This window comes from Diospyros lotus, chromosome 8 (genome assembly GCF_014633365.1).
Source record: "Diospyros lotus cultivar Yz01 chromosome 8, ASM1463336v1, whole genome shotgun sequence".
NCBI classification, from domain to species: domain Eukaryota; kingdom Viridiplantae; phylum Streptophyta; class Magnoliopsida; order Ericales; family Ebenaceae; genus Diospyros; species Diospyros lotus.
In genome coordinates, this window is record NC_068345.1 from 28,976,386 (window position 1) to 28,987,692 (window position 11,307).

Below are 11,307 nucleotides of genomic sequence, written 5' to 3' on the forward strand. Positions count from 1 at the left end.
TTGATCGAAACCCAAAAGGGGTTTTGGTGGATGGATTCAAATGGAAGATGGAGTCGCAGAGAGAGGGAGAGGGGGAGGACGGGGGGGAGGAGAGACTTACCAGTCGTTCCAGGCACCGCCGTTGTGCCGTCCACCAGCAAGTTGAAGGAAAGAGGGAGGTAGAAGAGAGAGGAGGGAATAGGAAACAGAAGAGGGAGATATTATTTTAAGATAAGGGTAAAATGGTCTTTTCGCGTGTTTATTTTTTGATATTCAATTAGACTAAAAACTTTTAATTTTAGAGGTGATTTGTGACATTTACTGTCCACAAATACAAGTGTGAAATGGCTAAGAATAGAAAGTCTATGCACGCAGCCGACTGGATGTTGCACGACCACAGTCTACAGATTTCAATGGAAGGGCGGTGCATTTATCCAAAACGTGTGCTTATACTAAAAGCACACTCTACAACCCATAATGGCTACTGATATGCATTAAATTTTCAAGTCTAGTTTATGAAAGTTATTGTTGACTTGTTTTTAAGTAATGGATTGTCTTATTATTTAAATATAATAATAAATTTATAGTTTTACATGAGTATTCATCTCAATTTTCTACTCTTTGAGAGAATTACGGAACATAAAATAGTCAAAGACCCATGACTTCTTTCGTGCAAACATTCTAAAACTTAAATTTATAATTTTAGATGAGTGTTCGTTTCAATTTTCTAGTCTTTAGAAAAATTGCAAAATAAAAAATAGACACGGCCACGAGATGTCTCTTGCGTAGGCTTTTTGATACTAAAATCAGTCTCTAAAAGAGTTTGTGGAAGTAATAAAAATATAGTTTGAGTATACTTTTAGTTATACCTTGTTGGAGGAATTACTCTTCGATTAAGATTATCAAGGAGAGGGGCACCCGAGTCTTTTGAAATTATCTCTTACGGATTTTCAATCGAAAATTTTAAAGACTAATTGATATGTTATTAGACTCAAAAGAGGAATCTGGGAGGGTTTCTTGAGACTCAGGGGTCTCTTAAAGGTGGCACCCAAAAATGCCATCCAAAAAAGTTTTTCGGGGACTATCAGTCTTTCGAACTTCCCTCTTTGAGTTTTTTTTTCTTTGGCTTATCTTGAATTTGAATCCATTTTTTTAGATACAACAATTTAAGATAAAGTAAATTGATATTTTTTATAAGTTTTGTTACTAATATTCTAAATGTGAAAAAAAGATTTGTAGAGTTTATTACATTTTTCAAACCCAATTAGGATTTAGTAAATTTTTTAGTTAGGTCTTAGAAAATTTTAATAATTAATAATTATTTTTTAATATTTATTTATTTTTTCGTTAAACAATCAAAAGGTGACACAGAGTCATCACTTTATTGAATTTATAAATCTAATGGATTTACCGATCAATATCCTAAAATGCATTTTATTTTTAAGGAAGCCACTACAATAACCCACTGTATTTCCTAACCCACTAACCCATTAACGTGACAGCTTTTCATTGGTCTAAATAAATGTTAAATATTAAAACCCTTTCAAAGAAGGGATATTTATGGTATTACATTTTTGGGTCCAATATACTTTTATTAGTCGATAATATATTTAAAAATACATTATATTTATTACTAATTAATAAAAGTGCTTGAAAACTAAAAATATAGTAGTACAATAAATATAGGTTATCTAAAAATATGATGCAATATATTTATTTCCATTAATTGATAAAAAATAATTAAAGTGGGGATAAAACTGGGCACCGACCAATACCATGAAGCTGAAGCAGCAGAATAATTAAACGAGTAAGCCTCTGGTCTGGACTTGTGGACAAATATTCCTAGCAAATTCAATACACCAAGTGCGGACAAATATAAAGGAAACCAGTTTCTTGCTCTTCAGCAGAACAGCAGCCGCTTAATTTCCTTTGCTGCAACTGTGTAATATAGCATAAAGAAGAAGGCAACTGATCCAAAACTCTCCTAAACCAGGATGGCTAGAGAGATGCAGCAGCAAAGCGGAAGGAGCATGATCGTAGAAACACCACCTCCCAGCACCCTTGAAAATGGCGATTTTAGCAAGAGCTTGGACGACGACGGCCGCTCCAAACGAACGGGTACGTACCCTACTCTTATAGTTATTGATGTAATACATATATTGTAATGGATTAGAAAGCTATACATGTTGCGTTTGATTTGGGTTTGAAGGAACTTTAATAACTGCAAGCGCGCATATAATCACGGCGGTGATCGGCTCCGGCGTGCTGTCTCTGGCGTGGGCGATAGCGCAGCTGGGCTGGGTGGCGGGGCCGGCGGTTCTCTTGGCCTTCTCCATCATCACCTACTTCACCTCCTCCCTTCTCGCCGACTGTTACCGGTCGCCGGACCCCGTCACCGGCCAGAGAAACTACACCTACATGGACGTCGTCCGAGCTCATTTAGGTAATTAATATAAACTGGCTCCCTGCCGCCGTCTGTATATATCTATATATGGCTACTATAAAAGAACCATTAAACTTGTTTCTGTATCGGAACTTAATTAAGGTGGCACCAAGGTGAAGCTGTGTGGACTGGCTCAGTACGGGAATCTCGTCGGCGTAACGATTGGTTACACGATAACATCTTCCATAAGCATGGTGGCCGTGAAAAGGTCGAATTGCTTCCACGAACATGGGCATGAAGCCGGCTGCTCTACGTCGAGCTACCCGTTCATGATCATATTCGCGGGAGTCCAGGTCGTTCTGAGCCAAATACCCGACTTCGACAAGCTCTGGTGGCTCTCCATCGTCGCCGCCATCATGTCCTTCGCTTATTCCTCCATTGGGCTCGGCCTCTCCCTGGCGAAAGTTGCAGGTATCCATCCATTAATTAAAAATGGCAATTGACGTACATATATGGATGGTTATATATATATATATATATATATGAAGGCATATTTTATATTTGGGTGAACAAAGGAGGAGGGCCGCATCCGAGGACGACGTTGACGGGAACAACGGTCGGGGATGACGTGACGGCGTCGGAGAAGGTGTGGAGAACCTTCCAAGCCGTCGGAGACATAGCCTTTGCTTACGCCTTCTCCACCGTCCTCATCGAAATTCAGGCAAGCTCTCTTCTCCTCTCTCTCTCATAATAATACAATTATTAAATCAAACGTCAAAACTTACAGACCACTTGAAAAAATTTAGCCTTTTCTTTTGGTTTAAGCACTTTTATAATTATATATTAAGAGTAAAATTTTATTATAATTTATAAAAATAATAGAGGTGTGTGTTTAATTGTAAGAATTGTCAGATGACATAGGTATATAATAAATGTCACATAGTTGGGTACAATAATTGTGATGAAAATAGGTAGCTACTGAATTTAGGCAACCTTAGCCGCTTATGGGTGACAAGACCATTGTTGCAGCTATGCTATTGCTATAGTAACTGCTTGGGATGCGTGCTCCCAACCCAATTAATTTTCATCTTTCGGGACAACAACCCAACTTATAAAAAAATACTATTTGGTAAGATTAGAGAAAACTATCTCCTATTTAGTGGGATTTATTTATAAAATTAATCAAAATTGTTAGTGTCCCTGTTCCCAGGGAGAAAGCACCGTAAGTGGAAGAACTTACACACCAGTCTGGTCAGGTGCGGATTTCAGCCACAGGTGAACTTGCCATCAATGGGTTGCACTGATGTGTTCGCACGTGTCACACACACACACACATATTTATATATATATATATATATGAATGGTTCATGGTTGTATAAATGGTGGATAAAAATAGTGGGTTAGCCAAGAGATTTCGATGTCCGTTGGGCCAAACAAGACAAAATAGGTTGGGTGCGGACGACATTGGCTCCAAGTGCCCACGCGGACGCGGCTATATATATTATTATTAAACAGGCCTTCCCGATAAGGACCACAGCTAGCCACACCCTCCGGGTCTTGTCCTTCCTACCCAAACAAACAAGTTTCAATCAACCCATTCACCCGATGAATCGTCCTTTTGTTTGATTGCTTGTTTTGTTTTGTGGGGTTGCATCCCCACCAGCTTCTTCTTTCACGTGGTTGCAGCCCATAATTATGAACTTCTCTCCAAAATATATACTACTCTTTCTTTGCTTCATATATAATTATTATTATATAAGCAAGCAGACATTTATTTTGGCGTTACTTATTTTTGAAAATTTATATTAATATTTTACATCAAATGCCCCTACGGAATCTCGATCCAATTAGCATTTCCGACTGTATATTATTACATTTTTGGATTGAGATTTGAGTTGAAGAGAGTGAGTGACAGTGAGAGTGAGAGTGAGTTGCGCCAGCAGCCACACCAACAAACAATTGATCATTCTACAATCTCCAAGAAATGTGTGTACGTACGCAGGATACATTGAAATCAAGCCCGCCGGAGAGCCAGGTGATGAAGAAGGCCTCCCTCGTCGGAATCTTCACCACCACCGCCTTCTACGTCCTGTGCGGCTGCTTTGGGTACGCAGCCTTCGGAAACCACGCGCCGGGGAATTTTCTCACTGGCTTCGGCTTCTACGAACCCTTTTGGCTCGTCGACCTTGCCAACGTCTGCATCGCCATTCACCTCATTGGGGCCTATCAGGTCAAAATTAACACTTGGTTTGAGAGCTCTGTCTTTCTCATGATTTTCTAGCTAGTTTATAAATTTAATTAGATCAATTATTATAATTGTGTTTTGGAGTATGAACTAATTAAATCAAAAAATTAAAATTGCATGCGCGCAGGTCTTCTGCCAACCGATATTCGGGTTCGTAGAGGCTGGGTGTCAAGAACGATGGCCGGAGAGCAAGTTCATACACAGAGAGCACGCCGTCAATGTCCCATTCTTCTCCTCCTTCGGAACAACATATTATATCAACTGGTTCAGGCTGGTGTGGAGGACGACGTACGTGATAGTGACGGCAGTGATCGCCATGATCCTCCCTTTCTTCAATGTGTTCCTGGGGCTGATTGGAGCGGCGTCGTTTTATCCGCTAACCGTATATTTCCCGATAGAGATGTACGTGGCACGAGCGAGAATCCGACGCCTATCTTTGAGGTGGATTTGGCTAAAGGTCCTAAGCTGGGTCTGCCTGGTTGTGTCCGTCCTGGCGGCCGCTGGATCCATTCAAGGCCTAGCCTCTGACATCAAGACTTACAAGCCCTTCAAACCTCCGGCCCATGAGTGAATAACGATTGCGCCTAATTTTGCCATTTTTTTTTTTTTTTTGGAGTTCTTGAATCATATCATATATAATTTATGATCTAGACCATATATTTTCACCGCCCCCATATAATATCTCGTCTCAGTAGAGTCAAGTAACATTTTGATTAAATTAAAATAACTAAATTAAATCAGTTGAAATTACTCAATTCGATTCGATTCAAATTGTGAGTTAGTTCGTTTCGATTTTCAAATTTGAATATTTTGATTATTTTAATTTGATTTGATTTTCAAAAAATATCAAAATAACTGAATTGTCCGAAAGTCAAGAATGATTTTATTTCTTTTATTTTTCTTAGTTATTTTTTTAGTTCAATTTGTTTGAATTTTTTTTTATTTGTTCAATTTGACCATTTGTCCGATTGGTTGAATTTGATTTTTAGAATAAATTCGATCTATTCAATTTAAGCAATTTGGTCAGTGGAGTGACCAAATTGTCACCCTTATGCATAGTGAGTCTTATTATTAACAATTTTAAAATCTTTACTTAGACCTATAATTTATTAATAAAAAATAATTATAATCTTAACCAAACATTACTTTTTCCACATGTTTTAAAATAAACAAAACATGCTGCCAATATGACACTTAATAGTAAATGAAAATGCAAATGTTTTTCATGATAATGAAAAGAAATTATAATTAATCAACAAAAATCAAAAGTTTGAGAAGGCCCAAATTGAAACAACTTTGAGATTAAAATAATATTACATGATTGATTTCTCAATTCACCATTAAGAATACATAACATACTTTGAGATTACTATACTAATCCTAAAAAAAAGCATAAGATTAAAAACATATCCCTTTCTTCATGATGAAACAAAATACCGGAATTACATATTGAATCCATCAGACACATCATCCTGTGTCGTTACGTTTCAATCACTTCCATGCTTAAGCTACAAGTCCTATCTTGAACGTTTGAATGTTCCAGGGGCATAACCCAATTAAAAAATGAATCTTCTAGTGAGGATTTAAAAACAGATACATGAATGTATAATGCAAATACATGAACAAATATATGCCCTAGTGTCACTTCCTTGGCCCTCTTGCTCAGTACAGAACCCTTAGTAGTAATCCTGACCTGCTTTCGAGATACTCTCAAACGTTGTTCCATCATTACCCTTGGGGAATTATGACTACACTATCAGGACGACATCTCAATCCCATGCACGAGTATCAATATGCTAATAATATCGTGCCATGTGAAAATTATGACTTTCCATGCAATGGTATATGAACAAATATGACAAATGATCATAACTCTCATGAATATCATGTATAATATAAGCAATCATATTATAAACAAGCTTTTGGAGAAAACCACTCACCTGTTGCACCAAGTTCAGAACATCTTGAAAAACGTACATCACCTCGATTTTCGTACCCAACCTAGATTTTCATGCCAAACTTAAAAATCACTTTATCTCGAGCCACAACGATCCTATAAATCATGTTTATACAAGGAATACATCAATACCTCAATTTCTTCATATTTTCCCCCCATTTTCCTATCTAATATTCCAAATAAATACTTTCTTAACTATTTTGCCTAAATATTTTTTCACAAAAATTCATAATATTCTAAGAATTTTAAAAGAAAATTCTAGAACTTACCCCGATATTTTGAATGCACACATATCGAAGCTAGTTTGTTTGAAATCCAAGAAATCCGAAAGGCAAACACCAAATCTTTTTGCACAACCCTCTTAATCTTATTTTTCTATTTTTCTCTATATTTTTTTCATATTTTTCCTGCCCTAGACGTGCCCACACATGCCGCCTCTATCTCTCCATGTGTCTACATGTGCAGGGATGACCGGCGTGTGTTTTACACGTGCCGGTCATCTTCCTCACGCAGCTCGCCAGCGACTTCCAAACAACCCTAATTTTTTGGCTTTTTCTCAATCGTTTGAGCTTCGTTTTGCCTCCCGTTTAAACTTACACCTTCCTCTCTTCATCCTCTATAGGATTATAGCCTCAAACGCCTTGATCAGAGCCATTTTTCAACTGGTCAAACCCATTTTCTGGCGAAGCCTGATTTTTCGACGAAGCTTCGTATCTCCTTCAAATCTCGACGAAAATTGCTCAAACTCTCCATAAACGACCCTCTGGACATGGGGAACAAAAGCCCCTTATTCCCTTCCCTCAATTTTTCCTTAAACTCAAGGATTTTTTAGTTTAAACTTTGCATTATTTTCGACCGTCTCCAAAAACCTCTATTTATAGGCAACTCCGATCCTTGCAACGCTCATGACTGCTCAATCAAACCCATTTGAGGCTTCTACTTGCCCCAGATCTGTGCAAAAACCTCGATAAAAGCTCCCATGATTGCTTTTTAGAGGCCCAAAATTTCGACAATCTTTCGATCGAGATTTCGACCATCTCCACCGTTGATGCGACCAATTTGTCCACCAATGATGGTCTAGGCCTTGCTTTGAGGCCCCCCGTCCACTCCCTCGAATTCCCCGTGGCTAGAATTTTTTATGAATTTGAAAGGGGTTGAAATGGAATTCTTAGAATAATCACATTAATCTTATGCAATCGTGGCACCTTAGGCTAGGTTATATCAGTGAGAGTCGGTTGACAAAGTTAGCTCATCGTGGATTTATTTTCGATTTAGGTTCTAAACTTAGGCCAACTTGTGAGTCATATATTCTCGAGAAAATAACCAACTCTCCATTTGCTGGACAAAGGAAAATGGCTATTGAATTGTTGGAATTGATACATACGGATGCGTGTGAGCCCATAAATATTATGGCTCAGGGTGGTTATGTCTACTTTGTGACTTTTACTGATGATTTATCTGGGTATGGTTACATGTATTTAATAAAGTATAAGTCTGAAGTTGTTCCTTCCTAACAAAATGGAACGGGTTGGAGATGGGATCGTAACAACAGGGAGCGGACTTCAACGATGGGTTAGAGGGATGGCTGGCACCTGCAAGCACTTCGACGCTCAAGTGAGTAAGAGAATAAAGAAATGACAGTGTATCGGTAGGTCAAAGAGCATAACATACATTGGCTGTGAAAATAGCTGGTTGATATAAGAGGAGGAGACGTCTTCTTGCATGCATGCATCATGTGTTTGCAGGTGATGGGACTGAGTATCCAGCACCGGTGGGGGTTCCCAGGTGATAACATGGTGTCGACGGGACCCTCATTAATGTGGATGGGATCCGCTATTAATGAGGATAGGATCTAGGACCGATGCGCGGATACCCAGTAGAAGCTGCAATGATGTTACTGTAGGCTGGTGTAGGGCCAAGATGGGGCCGAGATTGGGCCATGAAGGATGGGCCAGATTGGGCTGAGAGATGGGCTAGATTGGGTCGTGAGATGAGCCAAGATTAGGCCTTGAGGGATGGGTCTAGATTGGGCTCGGACGGTCCAAAAGCCTTTGAAAAGTTCAAAGAGTTCAAGACAGAAGTAGAAAATTAAAAAGGAAAGAGTATCAAGATTTTTCGATCAAATCAAGGAAGTGAATACTTGAGTACTGAGTTTGTTGATTATCTTAAGACGTGTAGTCTTGTTTCACAGTTAACTCCTCCGTATACTCCATCACTTAATGGTGTAGATGAACGTAGGAATTAAATCTTGTTAGACATGATACGTTATATGATTAGCTACATGAATTTGCCAACTTTATTATAGGGTTATGCTATTTTTCAACAATTTACTTGTTAAGTTGTATCAACTAAGTTTATTTCTATCACATCATATAAGATATGGGTTGAGAGATCATTGAGTCTTAAACGTGTTAGGATTTGGGGAGACCACAGAATAATTGTTTCATTAAAAAGATATAATACTCAACTAAAATATTTCTTAGTCGATTAACTCTTTTGTCACTCAATTAACACTATAAAAAAAACCATCATTAGCGACTGAAAAGCAAAACAACCAAAAAAAATATTTAACGACGTATTTAGATATAGAATTTTTTCGTCTCTAATTTAGCAACAAAATTAGGGACCGAATTTTTTAGTCTCTGATTTAGAGACAGAATCAAAAATGGAATTTTTCTGTCTCAAATTTCAGCGATGAAAAATTTCGATCGTTGAAATTTTTTTTCTGTCAAAGACTAAATCAGATTTTCATCTGATTTTTTTTTAAGAATGGTTGTTATTGATGTAAATGATATAATTTGAAATTTAGATAATGTAATTTTAAATTTAATTATTTAAAATAATATTGAGTAAAATTTAATCATTTGGATAGCTATTTCATAACGATTTAAAATTTATTTATTTTAATCATTATAATATAATAAAGAAATTTGAAAATTATAATGCGTACATATATATACATATATATGTAAATAAGCATATATGCTTTTATAAGATAAATAATATTTATTTGATCATCAACTTTATACTTTTTAATAAATTAATACTTAGTACTTTAATTTGTTTTATAATAATTCTTAAATTTTTAATTTTATTACAATTTTGTCTCTTCTTAAAAATTTTGTAAAGAAATTATAACGTGACAAATATATCAAATAACGAAACAATAAGAAAAACATAAAAGTAGCGATATTTATTAATGATACCCATTTGTAACCATTTCGTTATAAATCTTACCCATTTGTACCCATTTGTAAGCATATATATATATATATATATATATTTGTACAAAATCTTTAATATGTTAAGCAACAATTGTTAGTAATTATTGCCTTTTGTTTTTATTTATTTTATTTTATATATTTGCGTCGTGATAATTTTTTGTGGTGTTTGATACAATTTTTAAATAGGAATTAAATTGTAACAACAGCAAAAAGTTTAATAATTTCTATAATACAAATTAAAACATAAAAACTATTTTGTTAAAATATAATTATTATATTCATGTTAATATATGTACATATGTGCTTACATGTGTGTATATATACATCTATGAATACCAAGTACGTATATATGTAAATGTGCACGTATGTAGCATATATATTTATACATCCACATGACTATACACATATATATGTATGTATGTATGTATGTATGTATGTATATGTATATTTACAACGGATGCATTTGCATATATTATATATGTAGGTACATATATGTATATACATAATACATGTAAGTATTTTTAATAAATACACACATATATATATAAGTATTTTTTATTAGTGAATAAAATAAAATATTTTAAAATTAATATATAATTAAATATTTTAATTTAAATGACATTATTTTTTTTCCCTAGAAACGAAACTTTTCCGTTTATGAATTATTATTAAATTAACTTAGAGACGAAATTTTTTCTGTTTCTAAGTCAGAAAAATTCCGTCTTTAAGTTGTTATATATTTCTCCCCCTATTTATTACTCCCATTTCTCTTCTCCTCTCACTTGTGCCTATTCGTCTCCCTGACAGTTGTGTCTCCTTCTCTTCTTCCTTAGTTGGTAGCTTAGCTCGTCATCTCTTCCTCTTATCCTATCTCTCATTCGGCCACTAACTTCCATCCTAGACGTTAGTGACCGGAGTTTCTCCAATTTGAGGTATGAACTTACAGTTCTCTGATTTTAATTTTCATATTTAGTGAGATTCAATCGTTAAATCATTTTAATTTTTGGATATGTTGGTTATCAGACCAAGACAATTTCAATGATTGGTTTCGATCATCGGAATCTACCATAGACAGTGGTTGGTGATGCCTTCTAGAAACAAATGACATTTATTCAAAAAATTAATTTTCAGATCTTGTGAGATTCCATTGCTGGATCATTTTGGTTTTGGATATGTTGGTCACAAGACCAAGGCGATTTTGATGATTGGTTCTGATTGTTGAAATCTATTATGAATGGTGGAAGGCAATGCCCTTCAGAAATGGGTGACATTTTTTTAAAAAAATAATTTTTAGTTCTAATGAGATTCCATTACTAGATTGTTTTGGTTTTTGAGTTTGTTGGTTACCAAAGCAAAACGATTCCAATGATTGGTTCTAATTGTCAAAATCTACCATAGACTACGATTGGCAATGCCCTCTAGAAATGAGTGACATTTTTTCAAAAACTTAATTTTCAAATTTGGTGAGATCCAACCGTTGGATCATTTTGGTTTTTAGGTATGTTGGTTACTAAATCAT

General features: G+C 35.7%; 1 protein-coding gene across 1 annotated transcript; it reads left to right on the top strand.

The window, feature by feature from the left end:
• Nucleotides 1-1,765: 1,765 nt before the first annotated feature.
• LOC127808273 (amino acid permease 6-like) lies at nt 1,766-5,279 on the top strand. The gene is made up of 6 exons (XM_052346738.1): nt 1,766-2,097; nt 2,189-2,422; nt 2,525-2,833; nt 2,938-3,088; nt 4,370-4,592; nt 4,735-5,279. Exons 1-6 carry the CDS (start codon nt 1,974-1,976, stop codon nt 5,176-5,178), a joined length of 1,485 nt encoding a protein of 494 aa, XP_052202698.1. The 5' UTR covers nt 1,766-1,973; the 3' UTR covers nt 5,179-5,279.
• The last annotated feature ends 6,028 nt before the right edge of the window (nt 5,280-11,307 follow it).

Coding starts and splice junctions, on each gene's coding strand:
- LOC127808273 (XM_052346738.1), top strand. CDS start 1,974: ATGGCTAGAGAGATGCAGCAGCAAAGCGGAAGGAGCATGATCGTAGAA. Junction 2,423..2,524: donor CGTCGTCCGAGCTCATTTAG/GTAATTAATATA, acceptor AACTTAATTAAG/GTGGCACCAAGGTGAAGCTG. Junction 4,593..4,734: donor ACCTCATTGGGGCCTATCAG/GTCAAAATTAAC, acceptor GCATGCGCGCAG/GTCTTCTGCCAACCGATATT.